Source organism: Rhinolophus sinicus, chromosome 16 (genome assembly GCF_057876585.1).
Source record: "Rhinolophus sinicus isolate RSI-liver-muscle chromosome 16, RSI-T2T, whole genome shotgun sequence".
Taxonomy (NCBI): Eukaryota; Metazoa; Chordata; class Mammalia; order Chiroptera; family Rhinolophidae; genus Rhinolophus; species Rhinolophus sinicus.
The window spans coordinates 55,081,913-55,106,352 of record NC_142516.1 but is presented as its reverse complement, the minus strand read 5'-3'; the positions used below and the strand labels follow the sequence as shown (position 1 = coordinate 55,106,352).

Here is a 24,440-nt window from a genome sequence, read left to right as displayed (position 1 = left end):
TAAGGGATGAAATGTAAAAGATAACTAAGACTGAAAAGCTAATTTGGGAATCTAGCCTGCAATTGACTCACAGCAGGACCTAGCCCTGAAATCCTGAAAGAAAGGATTTTTGAATTATTGGCAAGGCCGTGTTTTCTAATAGTCTAAACGCCAGTATCCTATTGGGTATTAGTATCACGGCTTATGTTACAAGGTTTAAAAGGGTCAAAACAAGACTTTGATGTACCAAACATCAGAAACTGTGTGTGTGTGTGTGTGTGTGTGTGTGTGTGTGTGTGTGTGTGTGTGCGTAGAAAGCCTATCCATCTGGAATCACAGATTCAAAAGTGTGACCACAGAGAACCACTGTTCCCAGCGTTTCTTTGTACATGAAAGCAGATGTTTTTTTCCCCCCCTAGTTTTCAGTAACACAAATGAGAACTAACATCAGGTACTTTACTTTGCAAGTGAAAATTCTCAAGTGTGTTAAGCTTCTTTGTAGGAGAGCCCTGGGATAAAGAAGAAAATTCATTCGTTTGTCTAGGTCCTGTTGCTATATAGGAACAGAGAACGGCAGTTTAAAACATTAAAAAGCAACACATTATTTCTGATTGATTTACACAGCTTTGCAAAGGGGAGATGGCCATAGGATTCCTGAAAAGTGAAACTGAGAGACTTCCTTAAAGGGTCAAAGAGTTTACAATGAAGAACAATGGCTTTGTCCAAATAAATGGATTGGAGATGCTACAGAGACTTGGAGCAGGGTGGGTGGTGGAGGGAGAATTGCATTTTTAAAACCTTTGGCATACAGCCACTGGAGAAGTCATCTAAATATAAATCAGACCATGTCACTCCATAGCATAAAGACCTCCAGTGTCTTCCCATTGCATTTCAAATGAAACCAGTCTCTCCAATGTAGCCTGTAGGCCTTGTGCACCCTGGGTCCATCCTGTTTTCTCAGCCTACCGCATGCCATTCTCTGCCTGGCACCCTGGGCTCCAGCCACACCAAGCTTGCTCCTGCTCCCGAGACCGCCCTGGCTATCTGTCCCTTAGCCTGGAAAGCTCTTCTGCAGATTGTCTTGTCATTCAGGTTCAGGCTCCTTCCCCATCTCTTCAGGGTCCTTTCCCACCACCTTATCTAAAGCCTCCGCTTTCCCCTCCCACAGACCAGTTTTTCTCTACCGAATAACTTGTTGCCTTTATAGCACTTATTAGTTAACTTGGTTTTCTTTTTTTTAATTACTTGTTGTTTTCTATCTCTTCACACCAGAACATAACAGGGAACTTGTTGCCTAGTACTTTGTTATGTTTCTTGTAACTACCACTGTGCTTGGTACTCAAGAATATTCATGGAGGAAAAGAATGAGGGAATTCATTTTTAAAACAAAACCACAGTTGATAGTGTAAAGTTATCCTTAGTGTAGATGGTTTGCAATTATAAAATGAGGGCATTGTATGAACATCTCAAAAAATAACAATGTCTTTTCTCCTCTGTTCATTATATCATGATGACATCAGCTGTCACATAGAGCCTTTAACATTTAGTAATTGCAGCAAGTGTTTGACTCCAAAAAGGGGTTGGTGGACAAATGAGTAAATGCTCTCCTTTATATCTGTTGTCACCTGGTATATATGTGAAAAAAAACTCAAACTGTGCAATATCTGGGGCAGCGAACCTGCAGTGATTTGTGTGGTCTAGGGAAAAAAAAATACAGAACCCCTGTTTCTGTTTATTTTTTAACTCGTTTTTTAGATTTCTCATTTTGTGTGGCAGTATATTTAGTTCATTAGCAGTATAGTAGGTATAAATAATATATAAATACACATTTTCATATGTATTTTAAAATATGTACTATATTTGTGTAGCCTATATGCTCCTTTTTTATGTATGCAATGTGTCCACCAAAGTTTGAAAATAGTGATTTATGTTATGAATAGTTTTGGCCCTAGTGGCAATTGCTATGGGAAGATATGAGTGCATTGTTTCAAAGTATAGCTTTTTAAGAATGTTTTACAAGGTAATATGGTAACACTTACAAATCTATGGTTAAACATATTAAAGGAAACATCATAAAAGAAAGGCTCAGTCTATTCATTTTGCAATGGAAACATCACCGGGCATACCACAAAAGTTAGAGAAATTCCTAAATAGATTGCATTTTAGTTTGGGACTTGATTCCCCACCAAATAATAGTTAGGTGCCCCCCCGCCCACACACACACACACTGTCCTTTCGTATTTGCCTGCCAGCCCCATTTTCTGCTTGCTCCCCAGGCCTGTTCTTACTTTTGCTAGTACCTCCATACTACTCTACTTTAATCTGTGTTTCAGAAGGCCTCTGGGATGATGCCTAAATCCAGCTGGGAAGTTTGGCTGATGCTAGTATTCTCCATTTCCTTTTCTTTTTTGTCACGTGGGCCCCTCATTTAAGATTACAGTTGGTATCAAGAAAGTTTGGTTTTGACGTTACTACATCTCATTTACAAGTAGGCTTTTAAGGACTTGAAACTCCTTTTCTGATATCTGTATTGTGTATTTTGTTTGAGCGTTTTATAGAAGTATAATAAAAATGACAGTATTTTACAAAGCCTTTTTCCCGAGGTCTCGAATATATTTTCTGAAAGAGTGAGTATGGGAAAAACTATTTTTTTCATTGCTAGACTGATACATCTTGGTATGGGAAATGCATAATGCTTTTATTGCTGCAGGAAATTTTTGTACTTTATTATCAAATCACTTTATAATGCCAACTGCTTTTGAAAAATATTATGTGTCTTCATTTCTTCTTTCAATATGGCTGTGTTGCCCTCAGCAACTTTATAATAAAGTGCACACAGTCTGGCATTTTTCCACCTGGATAACTGTCCTGTATAACTAGGAATTCACCATTTAACACATTCTTAGATACTCAAAATTAATCAATGTGTATCCTTGCTAAAATGTTAATATAAGAGAAAAAAACTCCATAAAAAAGAACTTGATAATAATATAAAAAATGTGTCTTAAGATTCTATAAACATGTGTTTGCATGTTATTAATTCAATTACTAACATGTGAGAATTTAAAAAATCTACTTCTGGTTAATCATTGCTACTTACAAGCACATCTATAAAGTCTTTTAGTTAAGACACTCAAGTACATCATAATGGGCCACTGAGTTAAAGATTGACCCTTTGGAGAATTTTTGACTCATGGGGTAAACATTCATTTGTGAATTATTTATCCATCTGGGGCAATGACTCTCAAATACTATTACCAGTGAGATCCCCTCACCCTCTCTTCCTCTACCCACATTTTAAGGTTTTCTTGCCTTTTTGTTTGGCCCTATCCTGTCGTTTCTCTGCCAATTAAAGGAGAGAAATTTTCTTTATGTTGCTCTTTTTAAAATTAATCATGATAGAAGCAGAATGCTAGGAAGAAAGAAAATTGGCCTGGGTTCTACACCCTCTCCCAAGACTAACCAGATGTGTATCCTGTGGTTACTAATTTCATCATGTCCTTTGACTCCATTCATTGTCTGCTACCTGAGGGGGCTGCCCAAGGTAATCTGTAATCTTTTTTCTGATTTTTGTCAGTCTGTGGTTTCATTTAAGGAAGAAGGTTATCATTTAAGGAGAAGTCCTAACAATAAGGGAGAGTGTAGTATAACTGAATAAAATCAATGTGCAGGGTGAGAGAGGAAGAGAGTGTATATTGAGTATCTATGATTAATATGTGTTCCCTCTATCCTTTCTTTAAGTTATGTTTCTAGTTGGTTTACTAACCATTTCTTTGACTTCTCCATACAGAACCTAATTTGTCTACTTTGAGTGTTGTTAATAGATTTTTCAGAGAGATATGGGTACAGTCATAAGGCCAACATTGGGAAAATGAAGAGAGTATTCTTCAATTCCACATTCCCGAGCTGTTCATGATGGCCTTTCATCATTCCACTTTCTATCTCTGTTTGCTGGCAGTGATTTGAAAGGACATTCCTTGGAACTGAATATTTCTATCCTGGGACTTCGTTCAGAGAAGAGCTAAGTTTCCATCATGAGAGATGGGGACCACATCCATTCACTGACAGGCATCAGTGCAGTGTCTGCCCCATTTAACAGATTCATTTTTTTAATTGGTGACAATATTTATATCTCCTAAGCCTGTGAACTGAGCTTCCCATAAGGCAAGCCAATTTCAGTTTTAGCTTAGGACAAAAAGGGAAATTTGGGTGTCATCCATAGTGTTTTGACTTCCGTGCCCAGAAATTCAAATCTGTTTCAAGTTTACATACTGAAACTGCGCTAGAAGCACCTAAAATTGTTGGGTTTAGAAAACAGTGAGCTAAAAACAGGCCTTGAAAATTACCTTTCCCCCCGCCCCCATTTTGAATATTTTCTCAACATTAATTAACTGTTCTAGGACAGTGTTTCCCAACCTTGGCACTGTGGACATTTTGGTCCTGATAATTCTTTGTTGTGGGGGCTGTTCTGTGCACTGGAGGACATTTGACAGCATTCTTGGCCTCTCCCCTTAGCTGCCATTAGAACTCCCCTTATGTTGTGACAACAAAAACATGTTTCCTGACATTACCAAATGTCCCCAGGGGACAGGGCCCAATCATTCTTGGTTGACAGCCACTGATCCAGAGCTTTGATTCCTCTGAGGAGGGAGTTATAGATATAATACCTGTAAGTAAGCAAAGTCAGTAATGAAATATTTAAAATAACGAAACCACTCTTCATCTTGTCTTTTTAAATAATCTTAAGGCGAAAAGTAATCATTGCTAAAGGGAGTAGTCAGTTCTCCAAAAAATGAATTAAAAAATTTACTTTTCATGGTAAATAGATAATATATTACTAGATTTCCACTATGTATTGAGGGAAATTAAATAAAATGTACCTACTATTGAAACCATATTACCCATAATATATTTTCAAAGCTAAATGCATTTTAAATAGAAAACTACTTTGCATGCATTAAAAAGATACAGCCTTTGATTTTTAAGATAATGAAAAAGAGAATCATGTATAGTGAGTTAGGAATAATGGTTTCATATTCATTCAGAAGTGTCCAAAGATTAAAATAATAGAATCTGTGTTCTGTAGTTTGGGTGGAAAGTGACTGGGTTGTAAATCTGTCTTCTTTGTGAAATTGATCAGTTTCTCACTTTTAAAGTGTCTTTTTGGAAGAATGGAACAAATAGCAGAGTCCCAACTGTATGTTGAATAGACTTATATTTTAACTTTTCCTCTGCAAGTTTCCACTGCCATCACATAAAACTAGACTGAAGATATCACATGTAGTAATCATTTAAAGAAATTAGATTCTTTTTCTAAAACTTCCCTACTATTCAAGTCAGTATTATAGTTCTGTTTGTAGGAAAAAAAAATAGGTAGGCAGGGAGATGAGTTTTTTTTTTTCCCCCCTCTGTTAATTTCTCATGGTGTACCACATTTTCACTTCCCAAAGGAGAAATGACGATCAAAGTTAATCATGTCATTTCGCCATTTATGAAAGTAATTAATATTTGTTTATGCCTCAAATGTAAAGTTATTTGAAATCTTGATATAGAGGTGCTGTCTATAGTAATTTGGAAAGTGAATCATATTATATGAAGCTCAGACTATTGGCTTTTTCTTTATATATTAGAACTAAACACATAGTCTTTTATGGTATCTACATTAATAGGCATTGTTTTCCTCTTCAGATATTCCTATAATTCAGTTGATTGCTCCAAAGAATTGTGTGCTTACTTATTGTCTGTCACCTGCTATTATATTTTCATATTAAGTCATAAGCTAAACTGAAAAGAGATGATTGATTTATTACTTTGTATTTACATATAATATCTCATAAATTCCCTCTTGTTTGTTTGTTTGTTTGTTTTTCCCCCCAATTTATTGTCATGAAAACATGTTTAGGGCAAAATAGAGAAAAAAATAGAGTGTCTGGCATGATGTGCTATTATGTGAAAACATAATTTATACAGTTTTGAGTTTCTTTCATAAAAATAATTCCTTATGTACTTTAGATTTGAGTGTTTGATCCAGAGGTGTATTTGGATGTGTCGTTATTTTTCACTGTTTTATTTAATGTAATGATTTATTGAATTGCTCCCCCCGCCCCTTTCCTTTTATTTTTTCTCAGCAGTGTTTTCCATAATTGAACTGAGGCTTTTGGTGCTGCGTGTATTTTAAAATGTTTTCCATATTCCTCACTGATATTAATTAATTGAATGTGGCCATTTCATAACCACTATACAAATTATTTCACATGAATGTGTAGAAGTACGCTTATCTTTCTCATGTATGGAATGCGACAGGCTTTTGCTGACAAAAGTTCCCATTTGTATTACAGCCCACACAGGGCCTTTCACTAGTGAGAAACAGAACTCTTCTAACAGGGATATGAAACACCCATTTTTTTTCCCTTTTAATTACAGTATTTCTATTGGACATTTTCCAGTTATACGCTTGCAACTTACTGATCTTCACTTTGCATTCTATGACATAGTTTAAAAAAAATAATAATGAAACCAGCAATTTCGGAATTACCCCTCCAAACACAGGGACAGGGATGGGGAAGTAAGTGACCCAAATGTTCCATGTGTTTCATCTCCTAACACTGTGAGTCTTCAGAGTCTGATTCTTAGGAAGCCAAGGACTACAGGAACCCAGGATTTCCACCTCATTGTTTCAGTCCCTAACCCAGACAACCTAGACCTTTTTATAGCTGTGCTGTTCAGGGCTGTAGTGACATGTGTCCGGAGTCTGCACTGTACAATATGGCAGCCATGAGCCACATGTGGCTAATTAAACTTAAATTACATTTAAATGCAATAAAACGTGTACTCCCCCAGTGGCACTAGCTGTGTTTAACGTGGCCAATTACTAGTCAATGCAGATAAAGGACATTTCTGTCCTGCAGAACGTTACAGTGAAAAACACGGGAGGATTCTTTTCCTAGACCATGATGGGATAGTTAGCGACTACCATCTCTTGGAAAATCCTTGTGAATAAGTGAAATGTGGAAAGTTGACTTTTGTTTTCTCATTTCTTTTTGTGCCCTCTCGTTGTAACTGTGTTCTGAGAGTGCAGGGACTTCACAGGTCACCCTCTGAAGCCTCGACAAGGCTTGCTGTAAACTCCAGGCCCCTCCACTCCTAGCTTCAGTCACAGTGGCTCTGCTTTTGTCTGTTTTACCAATGGGAGTTTCCTGCTGCAACATTTTGTGTACAAATAGTTGTTTCTCTTAAATGATTGGAAATCCGTTCTTCTTGATGGATAGAGGCCTGATTGGTTTGGGAGGTTGATAAAAAGAAGTCACACCCTTATAGTAAGGATTTCCTCCCTACTATACCATTCCTATACCTTAATGGAGATGTGCCCAGGTTAAATATTATTATGATAGCATTGCTTATCAGATGTCTAGAATTGAGAGTATGGGGTTGTTCAGGCAGAAAGAAGCAACATGTTTAAAGATGAACAGTGATATCTCTAGTTTTCTAGTGACAGCTGTAATTTTTTTTTTAAGTTCTTATGGAGTTTTTTTTTAATGCTTCTTTTCCTTTCTCTACCCTTTTCAACTTAATGATTTGATTCTTTAACTTCCTCATAGGGTGATCGATGTAATCTTTAAAAATTATTTAAAAAAATGTGAATTTATGGATTTTAATCTGATGTGTTTCCGTTCATTGCAGTTATCATTCCTTTTTTCTACTCTTTAGCTGAGGGGAGCCTCGTCACCTTGGCTCCTTTTCTTGGTACAACCTCATAGTTCCTGAGAGATTCCTTGCTTCCTGGTATAACAACATGTTCCACACTCGTTTTGTCATTTCCTACATGTAACATTTAGTCACTCATTTCTCTAAGGGACTCTTAGGATATTTTTAAAAAGAAGAAATGCTCCATCTTGCCCTTTGTCTCCTGTTTTTTAACACAGTCTACAGAAACACATACCCACAATACAGAAAGCTGAACAAAAGTCCTTCCACATTCAGATTAGTTTGAATATGAACACACTTATTACAGAAAAGGGATACACTGTTAAATTGAAGATAAAGAGTTGAGTGAACTGTAATTGAAAAATAAATAAAAATAAGTAATTTTTTAGAAAAGGTAAAGAGTTGGGTAAGTGTCAACTTATGTGATCACTTGAAGCAGTGATTTGTTCAGGCTTTTAGGCAAGTGTGCTTTTTGTTGGTCCATGTCAAATTCTGTTGCATGCACTGGCCCTCTAACTGTTAGTTTCTCAAACCACATATGTACATAAATACAAAAGTAGGTATTCAGCTCATTGGAAATGAATAAAATTGTTGTTTCTTAAGCTCTTTGTGCTGTGGCAGTAAGAAACCAGAGTTTTAAATACGTTTTTTTAAATTTTATTTTAAGCTCATTTAAACGGTTCAGTTTTATCTGCATGTCCCAGTTAGTGAAAGACAAAAAGGGAAGGCGTATAAAAATCAAAGAGTGGACCTCTACGAGGGCTGTTGGACAAAGGCAGCATAATTTGTGATGTAAGTTAAACCATGGTGCTTCTAATAGCTCCGAACCCCTTTTCTTACTGGTTTCATGGCAGAGTACTCGGTAACACTTTCTCTAGGCTAATGGAAACAACATGTGATACTCATTTATCCTCATTATATTCACTGTAAATGTTTCCATAAAAATCCATTTCCCATTTTTGTTCTAAAACTTAAATTTCACCTTACTGCTATGCAAGCCAGCATTTCCCTTTTGGCAATGTTTCTTGATGTCATAAACAAGATACAGAGTGGAGACGGGCTGGAATGAACATCTAGAATAGGTTTTATCTTCACACTTCTGATTTCCTTTTGTCTTGTATCTTGCCCAGGCATAGCCCGTTTATGTATAAATATGTATGTTCCTATCTGTGTTCACTTCTTAGATCCTGTCACTGCTACAAGTCCAGTGGTAACATGTGTAGGTTCATTTGGAACAATTTTGTCTTCGAATGCCATTTCAGTCAAGTAGGAGGAAAAGCCAAATCACCTCTTCCCTGAGAGAGCATTTCATACATCTCCATCTCTATCATCAGGCCGAGCCATTATGTAGCAGTTGGCTCTGATACGCTTGCACAGACACAAATTGAGTCCGACAGGACTGATGTCTCCGGGACTTTGCTGTCATTTGAAATGCTGGCATGAGGATGGGAGGGGTGAAAGAGGGAGTCGGGGGTGGGGAGGAAAGCTGATTCCTTTAGCACTTTTCCTATGAAGTTTTGAGAATTTAACATTTGATAGCTGTGAACTGCTTGATAAGTTGTTTTACAGATAAGATTGATAGCAGTAGATGATTTGGAGCAGCTGGCTAGCTTGTGGTTTCAGTATACAACTTGCTTCTTCCTGTCACCCACAAATCTGTTAAAGAGAAAAAGGGGGAAAAAAGGCTATTTTGTGAAATGGTAATTAGAATGATGTCCCCCCCTTCCTTTTAGTTTTATCGTTCCTGCATTCAAACCACTCATGCATAGAAATGAAAAAGATAATATATATTTAAACATTTTTTTATTATCATACTCAAGCTCAGTTTCAGAAAAGACACACTATAGTATCTGCATTACAGTACTTTTTAAGACAAGTTATTTTAGTGGATTAGGTTATTTCTGGATACCTCTACTATTTCCTGTCAAGAACTTTGTGTGTATCAAATATTTTAATATAGAAAACTTAAATATATACCGTTTCATTTTGGAAATGAATTCTGATTGTCATTCTGAAGTTCTCATAATGATAGAGGAAACAATAGTACTCAGTATATTCATTCTCTCTCTCTCTCTCTCTCATAAGCCCACTCTATAAGATGCTGTGCAAGATTTATTGAAGGTTCTATGGGAACAATTATTTATCACCTGAAGAGTCATACTTCAAATTATTGCTTGAAGCCAGTTATCGCTTCCCTTGTTTTCCATTCCCACCAGGACCACGATCACTCTTATGGTCTGTGTTACTTCTCACCTGGGACTCCTACTATGGCCTAATAGCACTCTCTAAATCATCCCGCATTCAGCTGTCAGTTAATCTTCCCAAAGCCTAGTTCCATGTGGTTCCTCGGCTACAAAACATTAAATAGCTCTCTTTGTGGTTTGCTGAATAAAGTTTGGTTGACTTAGGTTTGCATCCCAGGCTCTCCAAGACCTTTTTTTTTTTTTTTTTTTTTTTTTTAAAGCCTGAACCATTTTCTTTTGCCTCATCTTCTTTTAGTTTCCTAATGGATCCATCATACCAACCCAGTGTCTCCTTGTGGTCCCCAAGCCAGCTGCATCAGCATCACCCAGAAACTTGTTAGAAATGCAGATTCTTAGACTGGACTACAGACCTACTGAATCACAAACTCTGGGGCTGGCGTCCAGCTTTCTGTTTCAACAAACCTTCCAAGTGGTTTGGATGGCATATCGACATTTGGGGACAGCCTGCTCCAGGCAGACCTAGCAACGTCCCACTGCCCTGTCCTGGCATACAACTCTTGAAATGCCTTTCCCTCTTCTTGGTAAAATCCTGCCTGTATTCCAAGGCCCAGTTTGAGACACTGCTTTTTCTGTGATGCCATCCCTGATCCTATCTTTTATGGCATCGTTTCATTTTTCCCACCTGGCACTAATCACTTATTAACTTGTACTAGTCATCTGATGTATCTGTCTTATATTCACTACTAAACTAGAAAGTCACAGAGGAAGGAATCGGACTCACTTTTATATCTCCCGACACATTGTGCTAAGTGGCTTCTCTTATACGTTGCACGCAGTAGGCTCTCTAAAATAGTTTGTGGCTTATTGATTTTACATAGAAGAGTGAGAAAACTAAGGCCTTGCTCAGGAGGCATATAAAAATCCTGTTAAATCTAAGTGGCTCATGCTAACTACTGTTTTGACTTACTGAAGTCAAACTACACTTGGACGTTGATGTGTCTTCAGGGAAGAAGCCAAATGTGCTAGTGTGAAAAAAATATATAACCTCTACTAGGTATTTGGCTGAAGAAATTGAATTAGCCCTGCCATTTCACCTGGTGCCAAGAAAGCAGCTGCCATTATTCTGTCAGTAATAGACGTTTATCGTGCACGGTAGAGCGTCTCTTAATTTTTTTTTTTTTTTTTCTTACAGCATTGGTGTGCTTTCTTCCACTGATGGATTCACTTAATGTTTCCTATGAAGTGACAGTTTCTTCTCATAGAGGGTTGGCCCAAAGACGGCATAGCAGAGAGTGTAATCCAAGGTGGTTGGCTTTAGAATGGCCTGAAAACGGGAACAGGATAGGCTAGGGCTGCCCCATTTTACAAACCAGGTTGTTTCCCACAACAAGGGCATCAGTTACAATTTATTGTGCATTTGTAATGGGTCGTGTCTCTCAGTGGTGGTTGTGATGGAACCAGGGGAAAAGAGAGAGAAATCTAAGCTTTCTGTTTTCTTTTTTTTCTTTGCTCTCTCTCCCCTCACAGGCTCTGAAAGTGTTCCAGCTGAAATTTCCTATCGGACACACTCGCTGCGGCGTCAGAGGCAGTGATTCCAAGCTGCGAGTGCGAACTGCTGCCAGGCCGCAGGATGGTGCGCGTAGCCAGGCCGCTGCTGCTGCTCCTCGCTTTCTTCCTCCGTGCGGACGCCGAGAGTAAGCCATTCTCCCCTGCCCTAGGGGCTGTGGCCACAATGAGTGGTTTTGTTTGCAGTTGGCACCAGGCTCAGGGCCTCTGAATAGGTCGCCTTTGGAAGTAAATCCTGAGACACTGGGATCCTCCTTGGCTACTAGCCAGCCTTTGAAAGGGATCATTGACATGACTTCCTTACTGTTTCCTCTCTCTTAATGCCCCCATTTTTTGTGCATCTAACTGCTCCTATATTTTGTCCTTTTTTTCTTTTTTGATAATCTTACCAGTTGGGTGGCAAAGATATTATGAGACCAAGGCTATAACTGAAATGGGGGTAAACCAGTTGGTGTTGCCAATAAGTAAATGTTGTTCAGACTCATTAGAAATTTCTTAGTTTTGTGGATATTTCTATGTTTAGAAAAACACACAATGTCACACTGAGCCCAATTAAACTTCCAAACCCCTTGTAGCTGTCATAGCAGCTGTTCTAACGTACTGTTTCCGACAGCTGTCGTCCAGTACGGTATTCAAACAAATCAAGCAGAACTGACAACTTTGTGGCTGGATGAAGGGTATGGAAGTGTGAGGAGAATTCTGTGGAGTACAGACACCAAAGTTTGGAGGATTCTTGCACTCAGCTTATGACACTGAAGTTGTGGTCATTTCGCTTGACAATTAATGAGAAGATCATATCTCCTTCATAATTAGGGAATTATTAGGCCTACCTTGTGTGCATATGTTTCTTTTCCCATCTGTCCTGTGGCCTTTTGGAAACTAGTCCTGGAAAAAGGCATGTCTCCAGCTTGTACTCACGGCATATCTGGTTCCTCGGTAGTGGTTTAGCTCATATGAGAGTTGGCCATTCTCGTTGGGAGTCCCCTGGTACTATTACAATGCATAACATCTGCAGTCATTAACTTTTCCTCCACTATTTCAGTGAGATTAAGTTTAATTCGTGTTAAGAATGTTTCGAAGACAGGGATCCTGTGTCATGTTGGCCCTTACCTATTAATTGCATTTTGACAAGAATTTCCTCAATAGCAGCCAATTTCTTTGTTTAAATAGGAGCTCTATTTAGCTTTCCAGTTCTGAAAGGAATAATGGTAATAATAGGATACATATGGAACATGCATGCTTTAAGCACAATGTTCTCTGGTTAATAATGTATATAGTCTCCTAATTAGCACTTGGGAGTGTGGTGTAGGGTGAAGCCAAGGAATTTCTCGTTACAATGCCAGCAAATAATTAACTGGGAAAAGACCCAGAAAGATGCTCTTGTTATTTTAAAGCCCTTTATGTCAAAATCTATTTTAATATTGAAATCTAAATTTAGTTTATTAAATAAATCAGGCATATGGCTTTATTTTTCTGTTTTGGCTAGAGTGAAGAAGTAAGTTGTTTTACAATTGTTAATTTTTGGCAGAAGCATATGAAGACCCTGGTAACCCATTTTAATATCAGATTGCAATTAGAGATTTTCTTAAAAGTTACTAGATATAATTATCATATATCCATGAAGTTATCCTTCCAGATAAGTAAAAATGTTGTTATACTGACCAGCTATTCTTTTGCTTAATTTGTTGGGGGGAAGTGGCAGATACATGTCAAGAGTTTAGGAATAAATACTTTTAAAATTATGTTTTCAAATACAATCTAGACTGTAGACAACCCTCACCTACTTCGTCTTCTCCTGCTTCTCCCCTTCTGACTCTCCCTCTCTTTCTCTTTCATCACAGTTCCTATATACAGTTGCGTCTCACAAAAGAAATAACAAAGACAAATAACAAAATTGCATTAGCAATTTTTAGTTAAATTAAGATATGTGTTATGTTATATATTCATGTGATATCAGCTTTCAACCTCAAGATGTAACCTGAAAAAGAATCCGTTCTCTCTCTCCCCCTTCCCATTGCAGTTAAATAGTGGGGACAGTTTTCTTTGCAAATGAATTTTGTTTGTGCTGCCCTTGTCTACTCAGCTATGATTTAGTATATTTTCCCTTTAACAGACTAATTTGGCATTGTTGAATAATGTGTAACATGAACATTCCTGGTGAAAGGGGGAAAATAGCCATTTTTTAAAAAAGTACATTTTAAAAGAAGAAAGAACATCTCTTTGTAAACTATTGGATGATATTCAGGGTACATGAAAGCAAATGATAGAGTTGGAAATATAATTTTAGTCACTAAAAAATGTTTAAAGAACAACTGATCAAATACAATCTAGATTGTAACCCATTAAATTGTGCCATTACCTTCTCTTAAAACACTGAAAAACATCACGATACAGGTAGCACTGAAGAAAAAATTTGATTTCTTCACCGTCATGTAAAAATAATATTTCTCATGCTTCCATTACCTGTGTCACTGGTTTGTGTCCCTATACTTTCATTAGCACATTTACCCATATTTGTTTTTCCTTTTAACTAAATGCATTTTATATTTTCACAAGCAATTGGGAGTTATGCTTCAAAATTTAACAGTAGCTTGTCAGAGACATTTGAGAATTCTGAAATAATTATATTTTGTTCTGTTTTGAAGAAGAGGACTACAAGGGGGTAGGGAATGGCAAGAAGCCGCTCTAGTTTACAGTGTTAATTTAATGTGTTCAACTCACTCCCTTTTGAACTGATTAACGCCAAAGGGCCAAGGCATCAGGATTATAATCTGCGATGTGGAACACCATAGCACAGTGTTAGGTGTGATGTTGCATTACGTAGGAGAGCTTTATGAGCCTTTGTTCAAACACAGGTTGAAAAATTGTGATAATATCCCGTTAGCAGAAAATTAGAGTTTTTGCCATTGACAATTTAAAATGCCCTGCAGATCCTCACTATTAATTCTAGGTGTGTGCGTGGACCTTATTTCTTTTCATTCCTATGTCTTGAATGCTCAACATGATTTTGCTTGTTGTTTCTTGAATATATACACACATGGTACAGTTGTAGTCTCGGGAAAGAGTTAAGTGTGACCTTCTGTTTCAGCACTGGGAGTAGCCCCTCCTCATGCCAGGCTAACCAGTTTTCTACTTTAGGTAGTGGCCCCGATTGAGGTCAATTCTGGTTTAGGTAGTAGCCTGACTGAGGTTAATTCAAGGATAACATGCGTGCAAATTCAAGATGATTTTAGATTATATAATATTAGTGTAATCCTGGGGTGACTACTTTTCTTTAGGCTGAGTTTTTATAACCAATTCTGGTAATTTTATTTCACATGGAACTTTAATTTGTTATTTACCAGTCTTTTTTCTTTTCTTTCTTTTTCCCCCAACTAGATGCAAGCTAAAAACCTGCTGTTAGCACCTTTTTTCATCAAACTGGTTTTACTTTAATGAAATCTCTTACCACTTACTGTTACATTCTAGACCTGAGTTTACACTTTGGCCACTATAATTGGAGCTGAATGTTTACTGGATCTTCATTAGAAACATAACTCTTGATGGTTTAATTCTTTGAATGTTTTAGTTCATCCATTTTCTGTTGCCTTTGGCATTTTTAAAATCTCAGATGGTGAACACTCCCTTCTTTTCCTTCCTTATTGTTAAGGAACCTTCCATTAGTCCCTACGTACTCACTATGTTTCCGTCCAATATGAAAGCAGTTGCTTTCTCCCCCCTGAGGTATTACGTCACTGTATCCAGGGAACTTCCTTATTTCTTTAGCATTAGATAATAGAATGATATCTACGTTGGAAGATAACCATTTTCCCCTTATGTATTCGCTGATGGACAGTATAGGGTAACAGTTTAGAAAGTGAACTCTGAAGCCAGAGCCTGTTTTTATATTCTTGCTGTCATTTTATAATCTGGAACATGACCCATCATGCTCTTTGACTCAGTTTCCCTTTCTTTAAAATGCGAATGATGGTGACTTGGTTATGATGATGATGGTGTAGTATAGGACGTTGGGTTTTGTCAGGATTAAATGAGTTCATGTAAAACACTGGTTGGTAGGTGTTTAGTAAATATTATCTATTATTATATCATTATTCAGAAACATCCAGCTAACATTTTACTCAGCACTTGTACTGTGCTAAAATTCTTTCATTTGACCTACAGATCAAAATTTAGGTGATGGATAAACCGAGTTTTCTTGCAGCATGTTAAGTCCTCACCTTGCTTCTCTATAAACTCCTATACATAGAAGCTTCTTATGAACTCTTGTTCCAGAAATTAAGCTGAAGATTAAGAGGGAAAAATATGAAGCTCATCTGCTTTAATTAAGCTTTTTAAAAATCTCCTCTCTTAGACTTACCAATTTAAAAGTAATTTGGCTTGGTCTGATGCATAATGGAAAGTGTTCTCATGTTTTTGTTCTGTTGCTTCTTGTAATGCATTTTCTTAAGCTGCTCAGAGGGTGGAACTATAGATATTTACTGTCAGCAAATATAGTCCGTACTTTATGGGTCAGTGGTCCAAAGAGCTAGAGAGGGAGGTAAACATGGTAAGGAAGAGAGTGAGTGGCTTTTGATATGGCCAGAAATTATTCTGGAAGGGGAGGGAGGGGAGGGGAGGGGAGGGGAGGGGAGGGGAGGGGAGGGGGGGAGGGGAGTGGGGAGGGGAGGGGAGGGGGAGGGGAGGGGAGGGAGGGGAGGGGAGGGGAGGGGAGGGGAGGGGAGGGGAGGGGAGGGGAGGGGAGAAGGAAAAAAGGAAGGAAGGAAGAAAAATGATTGGATTAAAGGGCAGGGCAAATGATTCCTTCTGACTGATTGCCTAAGTGAAGTAGTTAGACCTTTTAAAACGAAGTTAGGAATTGGACATGATGTCTTTCTTAGGTTATCAAAATGCACACCTCTTAACAGACAAGTACATTTCACACTGAGAACAGTCATACCTCATTAAAAATATCGTTTTGTTTTATTTTAGATTATGAGTGATTGGGTATTTATTTATATCACAAACCATTTAAATCTTCCTTTAAAAGATAAATTCTTTGGAGTGATGAAAATATTCTAAAATTAGATCGGGGTGATGGTGCTAATTGAGTGTAAACACACTAAACACCATTGAATTGTACACTTTAAATGGATGAACTACATGGTATGTGAATTATATCTCAATAAAACTATTTAAAAGAGAAAAGGTAAAATGCTGCTTAACCCAGCTCTTGGGTTAGATTCCCTTTGGTATATGCAACCTGAAAGGAAAGTGTGTTGGTTTCTTCAAGCCACTTGGACTAGACATGCACATTGAGGAAAGCAGGGAGAAAGCCAGTTCATTTACCAGGCTTACCCCAATGCCTTCCTTGTTTTCCTTTTTTCTGAATTTACAGAGGTGTGGCAAAATAAAAACCTTGCTTCTCCCTTCTCTCCACACTTTGAAGTAGCTAAATTAGCAGCATCCAGCTGTCTGCAGGGAGGAAAATATTCCAGCTATTTTACTGATCCTTTAGCCCCATCACGGCGTTTGCTGAGGCTTTCTGAATTAATTGCTCCCAGCAGAGCTGTATCTACCTTGTAAGGTTAGGAATATGTCTCAAAATCAACAAATGTGTACACTTCAAAGCATTTTGAGTATAGAGGGGTTTCCTTTTTTTTTGAAATCCAACGTATAACATATTTGTTATCTCTGATCTCTCTTTGTGGTGAGGCCCTAAGCTCAAAGGATGGAACAATATCTAAAATATTTGTGAATTACTTCTCGTTATTGCTAATAGCCTGGTTGTAACTGATGAATCTGTTCTATGATTTCCTCATTTTTTTTCCCTTCACACACTTAGTTTCTTTAATTGTCCTCAGTTAACTACTATTTACCAGACTTATTCCAAATAACCTTCATTTGTTTGGGAGCCCGCATACCCCTGCACATACTGTCTGGCTTCATTTAATTCAGGAAAACTCCCACCAGCATCCATCCTAAAATGAAGCATCAAAGAGAAAAGTGATTGTGTGGAAATCAATTTCCTCACCTATAATTTTGTCTTTCCTCTTTTCCTCAATTTGCTTTAGTTTCATTTATTCATTTTCCAAGCAAGTGTGTGTGTGTGTGTGTGTGTGTGTGTTTGCATGCATGCATGTATGTGTGTGTGCATGCATGCTTGCTGGATGAAAAGCTTTGTGCAAAATGACTCAGATATAAAGATTTAAAGAAGTGTGGTCCAATATCAGTTTATAATCTGTCTTCAGAATTCATAACCCACTTTTCAGAACTCCCTCAAGATGTGTTTTCAGACTTTATCTCTAGTCAGGAAGTGGTGCTTAAGAATATAGACTAGGGAGCTGGAGTACAAGTGTTCACATCCTTCCTCTACTGAATAGTTATTCTGACCATGGGCAAGTGAAAAATTTGTATGTGCCTCATCTATAAAATGAAGATTGAAAATAGCACACACTTGATATGGTTAGCATAAGAATTAAATAAAGAACTGCTTGCAAAGCATTTTGAATAACAGGATTAAATATTCGCTAAGTGTTAGTTTGTATTATGCTTTTTTCTCATTAGCTTGCATCATTTCCAAATTAGAGGCATCCATGTTGAGATCGCCATTGACATTTATCATCCTATTAACTTCATAATTTGAGCAGTATCTTTTAAAAATGTAAATATGTATCTTTATTATATTTATGCCTCCAAAGGACATTGACTGATTGGCTTGTTCATGTATTTAATAGTCCTTTTAATAAATGTTTATTGAACACAACTTTTGTGCCAAGCATTGAGTTACCTAGTGGGGACACAATGATGAGATAGAGAGATAAGCTCCCTGCCCCTGAAGGGCTTACACGTGAGTGGGGTGGACAAATATGTGACATTCATCTCAGCATTTTATACTTTCTAACTGTGCTAAGTGTTATGAAGGAAGAAAATAGGGAGCTAAGTGTCTCGTCTCTTCAGAAGGGTAATAAAAAGCTTTGCTAAAGAAATGATTTTTTTTTAAGTTTTGAAATAATTTTGGACTTAAAAGAAGTAAAAAAACCCAAAAACAACAACAAAAATCTTTTATAGGAATTTCCCATGTACCCTTCAACCAATATTCCCAAATAATAATATGTTACATGACTACAGTATATTATCAAAATCGGAAAATCAACTATACTATTAACTAAACTACAAATTTTGACAAGTTTTTACACCAACTCAGGTTTTTTTATTTTTTATTTTTTTGCGAGACTGACAAGCTGTTTGCTGCGCTAAGAGGGAAGCTTTCAACTCATTTTTTTAAAAAAAAGATGTATGTAATTCTATTAAATTTGATCACATGTATAACTCACAGGAAATGATTTTTGAGCTAGTTATCTTTTGTATGTTTTGAGCTAGATGGATGAATAGAAGTTAACTACAACTGAAAGAGCTGTTTGAGTGAGTCTAAGAAAGCCTGCTCAGATACCCCACGACAGGGAGAACCCAGTGTATTCTGGGGACAGAAAGAGTCCTGGGAGGTGACTGGATCTCAGAAGGTGAGGAGGAGAGAGAATTCAAATAAGGCCAGCCAAGTACTTAAAGACCTGCTAATATAAGACTTCATAGAACTTATTCAAAACCTTGCTTTTTATTCTAAGGACAGCTGCAGGAGTGCCAGGAAGAGATTTGCATTTTAAAACATCTACGTGGCTTCAGGGTAGAGAAATGCCTTGGAGCCTCAGCCAGCCAACTGTGCCCTTGAGATTAGTTAGGTAAGAGGCTAGTTGAAGTTATGCAGAAGTTGGGGAACAGGGGACCACAGTGGGGGAGGTTAGGGAGGCCAGACTGACTTGACACTTAAAAAATAATTTTAGTTGACTTTTTGGAAGATATATTCCCCTAAAACTTGAGGCACCAACAGATTACTTTAATTTAGAATGAAAGAGTAAACTAAGCCAAATGGGACCTAATACTTACTCAATATCTTACTAGTATTTTTCTTTTTTTTTTTTTGACATGGCGTTATTTTTTTCCCCAAAATTATATCACTGCTCATTTCTACAATTTTACTTTTTGGTTGTTGAGTCCAGATAGTTTTTTTGAAACTTAAATTCATATTAATATCTGTAAAGAAAATGTACAATCCAGAATCAGCTTAAAATTATGAGTGAAGTTCAATACCTTACTATATAAGGTATTTCAAGTTTTGATCTCTGACAGAAGTTTTAAATTCACTCTACAATTTCTGATGGGTTTTGCAAAATCACAACATGGTATTGTGACAGTCATTTTATACTGCAGTTATTAAATGTGACATTAAAATATACTCAGTACTTAGCATCTTTAGTTTAAAAAAAGTACAAAATACATTGCTTTTCAGGTAAAAGTACAAAAAGCATAACAGATCTATAAAATTAAATACAATCCCGTAGCTTTTCTTTTCTTTCTTAGTTGTTTGCTGTTATTGTTAAATCAATGTTTAAGATGCTTGTAAAGAAGTGAGAGAAAAATTAATCGCTGTTTGTTTATCACTAAAAATGTCATTCATAGGTTTAAGCTATGGTGATTTCAGGTTGATACAAAGTAACTCCCTCTAACATCTATATATTTCCTTTAAAAGTAAGTCACAACATTTAATTTAAGGGTAACATTTCAAGTAAAGACGACCTCGTCTGTGCCCCAAACAAGCCAGATCCCGATTCCTATTATCACAAAATTTACATTCCAGTTGGAGCAGGATTGGGGGTGGGAGATAAGGGAGGAGAGATGCAGCAAGACAGAATTATACACAAAGGTAAATAAATAGTACGTTTGTGGATAGTTATAAATGCTGCAAAGATAATAAAATAGCTATGAGAGTAAGGGAGGGTGTTAGAGGAGGGTACAGGGCACACCTTTATTGTATATCAAGGGAGGTATTGCTGAGTGAGATATAGCACTTAAGCTGAATCGGAGGGGACCAGTCATGAAAAAGTGGGAGTTCAGAGCACAGTGGGAGACAGAGCAGTGTTGTGCAAAGGGTTTAAGGCAAGAAGGAGCCTACTGTGCTCAAGGGACAAACTAAGGCCCCGGAGACTGGAACATAGCAAGTGAGAAGAAAGAGGTGGGAGAGGCAGGGACTGGCTAGGTCATGTGACCCTGTAGGCTTTGTAAGGAGTTTGCAAGTATGTAGGGACAAAGTGCATTCTTCACATATCTACCTGTGAAACTTGAGTTGGCCGCCACTGTCCTCTCCTGGAACAAAATAAATATTTATTTCACAAATAGTGCTTTAAGTATTGGTACACGCTCTTGATCAAGTTACAAAGCCATTGTCTAAACAGCTTAATTGAAATTTCCTTTGTCCCAGTCAATATAGACTTTTGGTTACCCACAGCACAAGTGTTTGCTTTTAACTTTTTAGTTTTGGACAGGTTTGTTTTTCTCTTAACAAATGATAGTTTTACATTAGAAACATGTAATTAAGTCTATTTTCCATCATCAATATCTGTAGCTGCAGAGGAGTAAGGAGGGTACATATGAAAAGCGGGCTATAATCAAACTGTGTCGGCCAACATCGACTTGCAGGAAAGAAGGGAACTTTAATAGGTCTTTTCTCTCTTTTCTTCCATTTGGGCAAGATTATAATAATAGGATTCCTACGTGACTCCTAGGCTCTATCCCCTATATAGATGAAAACATTAAAATATTTCCTGGTAAACCTCTTCCATTTGGGGGAAAAAAAAACACTTTATTGCTTATGTGATTTAACATATTTAGACATAATTTTAAGCCCAATGGGGATGTAAGGTAATAAGTAAAATAAGGATTAATAAATCATAACTTAAATGTATTTTCTCTAAAATCATACGTGTTGTTATCAATCAGATTCGGCTTAAACTCTGGCCCTTCTTCTCACCTGGAGCAAATTTCTCATTTCTTCTGGGCCTTTGGGGAGTGCTCATAGCTCGTACTGGTCCTTGTGAGGTTTAAATGAGATCCTGGCAGGTATTCGGTCAAGGTTCGTTTTTATCCCGTTGAACGTTTGACAATGCTTGATGTGTGCAGAAATCAGCTGCCTAGCATTATCACCTATTGACATGATTTTCATATTAAGGAAATAAGCCATATATACCTGAGAGCAGCAACAAACAGAACAAACAAACAAACAAAATGTCCATATCATAGATGTGTAACATAACTTATGTGCTGCACTCTTGGTGAAATCGTTCCATGCTACGAGTATGCCATCGGTGTAGCCCAGGGTTTCCCCAGCTTGGCATACTGACATTTTAGCTGGATCATTCTTTGTGGTGAGGGGCTGCCCTGAGTAGAGTAGGCTGTGTAGCAACATTCTTGACTTCTACCCACTAGCAACCTAGTCCCCAACTGTGACAACAGGAATGTCTTTAGACGTGGCTATATGCCCCAGGGGGCAAAATCACCCCTTTTTGAGATCCACTAGTGGTGTGTAAGCTCTGGAACAGAATGTTAGGGTGGAGATTGGAACAGGTAGATACTGCCCTTCTAACGTCCATGAGGCTTGGGAGGGGGAAGTTTTGTCAGAAATGCAATAGACCTTTCACAAATTCTTGAAATCAGCTATGAAAATTGGGAAAGAAAAATCATAGCTCTGTTTAATATATGTGTAACCAGAGACAGATTGCCTAATTTCATCATGTCTTGGTTTTGTTGTCTGGAGTATCGCTTGGTAGTTGTAAGGTTGCATTGACGATTAAATATTAATCAACGTTAAGTGCTTAGAACTGTGCTTCACACAGAGTAAGCATTAAATGCATGTTAACCATTGTTATTATTATATTAACTATGCAGTTTATACCGCGTTTCCCTAAAAAGAACACCTAGCCGGACCATCAGCTCTAATGCGTCTTTTGGAGCAAAAATTAATATAAGACCGGGTCTTATTTTAATATATTAAATAATATAATATATTAAATTATATAATATATTAATATATATAATATAATGTTATATAAGACGCATTTTTTGCTCCAAAAGACGCATTAGAGCTGATGGTCCGTCTAGATCTTCTTTTCGGGGAAACATGGTAGTATATTAACTTAATTTGTTAATATATTATTTTTACTTTATTTTACTTTATGTTAGCAATAAATGCAATTTTACAACATAGCATAGTAATGAGATAATACTTTCCCTTGTATAATTATGTAAACACTTTATATCTTTAATCTGTTTCTGAATATTCTAGGAGTAGGCAGCATACATTCTGTTATCACCACTTCTCAGACAAAAGATGCCAAGGGCCAAAGCAGATGACCTGCCTGAAGCAAAAAGATGAATAGGGGATGGAGAAGGACCTAGAACTTAGCTCATTGACTCCTGTCCAGGGAGGAGGCAGAAGAGTTAAAAAGAGCAGGCACGTGGACTCAGGATGTGTGCAGAGGCTGAAGTGATGCCACTACCACAGCAGGCCCTGACACCATCTGTTCTGTAGTTGTCCAGGGACCTCACAGATAGTCAGAATGAGGATTCAGAGTCATGGAGAAAAGATGATATCATATTCATGGTTTATGTACTGTGTGAGAAATAGAGAAGCATTGAATGCCTTTTACAAAGCCTTCTTTTCCATTTCAATTTTTAAATAAAGAAAGTAATATTGATTCGGGAAATTTTACATTCTCTCTCTCTCTCTCTCTCTCTCTCTCTGCAACCAGTGTTTTATCGTAAAATACTTTTCATTTTTCGTTAGGCTTTTTTGTTGCGCTTATCTGTGAATTTGATTCTAAATTGTCAACAGTAACAGCTGCTTTGAGATTGTATCACCATAATCCTGATGTACCATCCTCCTAGTCATGATGTGGTGGACTGGAAATCATGGCCGATATATTTCCCAGCTTCTTTCAAGGTGGAGTCAGATTCCCCTCCCCTTGAATGCGGGTTGGTCCCTTGATGTGCTTTGATCAGTAGAAGGCTGCAGAAGTGGTGTTACACCAGTCATGGGCCTGACTCGTAGGATACTGGGAGCCTCCACTCCCCCTCTGTGGCATTTTGAGTCATCAGAGAAAGATGCCCAACCAACCTGCTGGAGGGACCCCATGGAAAAATGAAATTCCCGGACTGCCTAACATACTGGAGCCATCCTAATTAAACAACCAGAGATGTGAGCAAAGCCATCGTGGCTCTTCAGCCTCCTCCCAATGACTGTAAGGGATGTGAGTGACCTCAGGTGAGATGAGAAGAACCGCACAGCTGAAGCCTGCGTGGCAGAATCCTGTGTAAAGAAATCTTTGCCTTAAGCAAGTTTTGAGGTGGATTGAAACACAGCAATAAAGAAACACACGGCGATTACTTTCATCAAAATGAAGTACCTACCTGTAACACAGGTGATGTTTTAGATGACAAGCATTTAAAGGCAAGCTTTTTTTCAGTAGATGAACACATTGATATACATTGGTTAAAGTCCTTCTAGTCTGACACCATTACACATTTGCGTACCTCTTGACCAGAGGTCAGGACATGTTTTTTGTGAAGTACCGTACAGTAAACATTTTTGGCTTTGTGGGCCATACAGTATCTGTCACAGCTATCCAACTCTGCTCTTATAGTATGAAAGCAGCCACAAACAACCTATAAATAAGGGAATGACTGTGTTTCAATAAAACTTTATTTATAAACACATGCTGTGAGCCAGATTTGGTCCATGGTTCATGGCTTGACAGCCCCTGCTTTTGACCTGATTCACAGACCGTAGGAAATGGAGGATATTTATGAGCAAGAGGATTTTGTTTTAACCTGGTGAGATTAGTAAAGGGAAGGAGACATGTTTGATTTGCATCTTTTAGCATTTCGCTTTGTTAGTAATGTTTATTAGGAGCAGATTGATTAGAATAAATAAGTTCAAGGAGCACATTTCTTGATAAACAGAGATGTTTAATAGCTCTTAACCTTTACAATTTATGCAGAAAAACCTTGGCATGTCACTGTGCTTTATGTATGTCTTTTGGGGGTGCTTCAGGTACTTGGCTGTTAGTGCCACTTATCTCAAACTCCTAAAAAATGAATAATTTATCAGCTATGGGATAG

The 24,440-nt window shown here is 37.6% G+C and overlaps 1 protein-coding gene across 50 annotated transcripts in view; it reads left to right on the top strand.

The window, feature by feature from the left end:
* PTPRD (protein tyrosine phosphatase receptor type D) overlaps positions 1 to 24,440 on the top strand; it is a 2,065,421-nt gene that overhangs the window by 1,666,186 nt on the left and 374,795 nt on the right. For all 50 annotated transcript variants that reach the window (XM_088793168.1, XM_074330438.2, XM_074330432.2 and 47 more), the window contains one exon: positions 11,415 to 11,581. In XM_088793168.1, coding sequence (XP_088649294.1) covers positions 11,518 to 11,581 — 64 coding nt within the window. In that variant the 5' untranslated portion in view covers positions 11,415 to 11,517. The remainder of the gene's footprint in view (positions 1 to 11,414; positions 11,582 to 24,440) is intronic.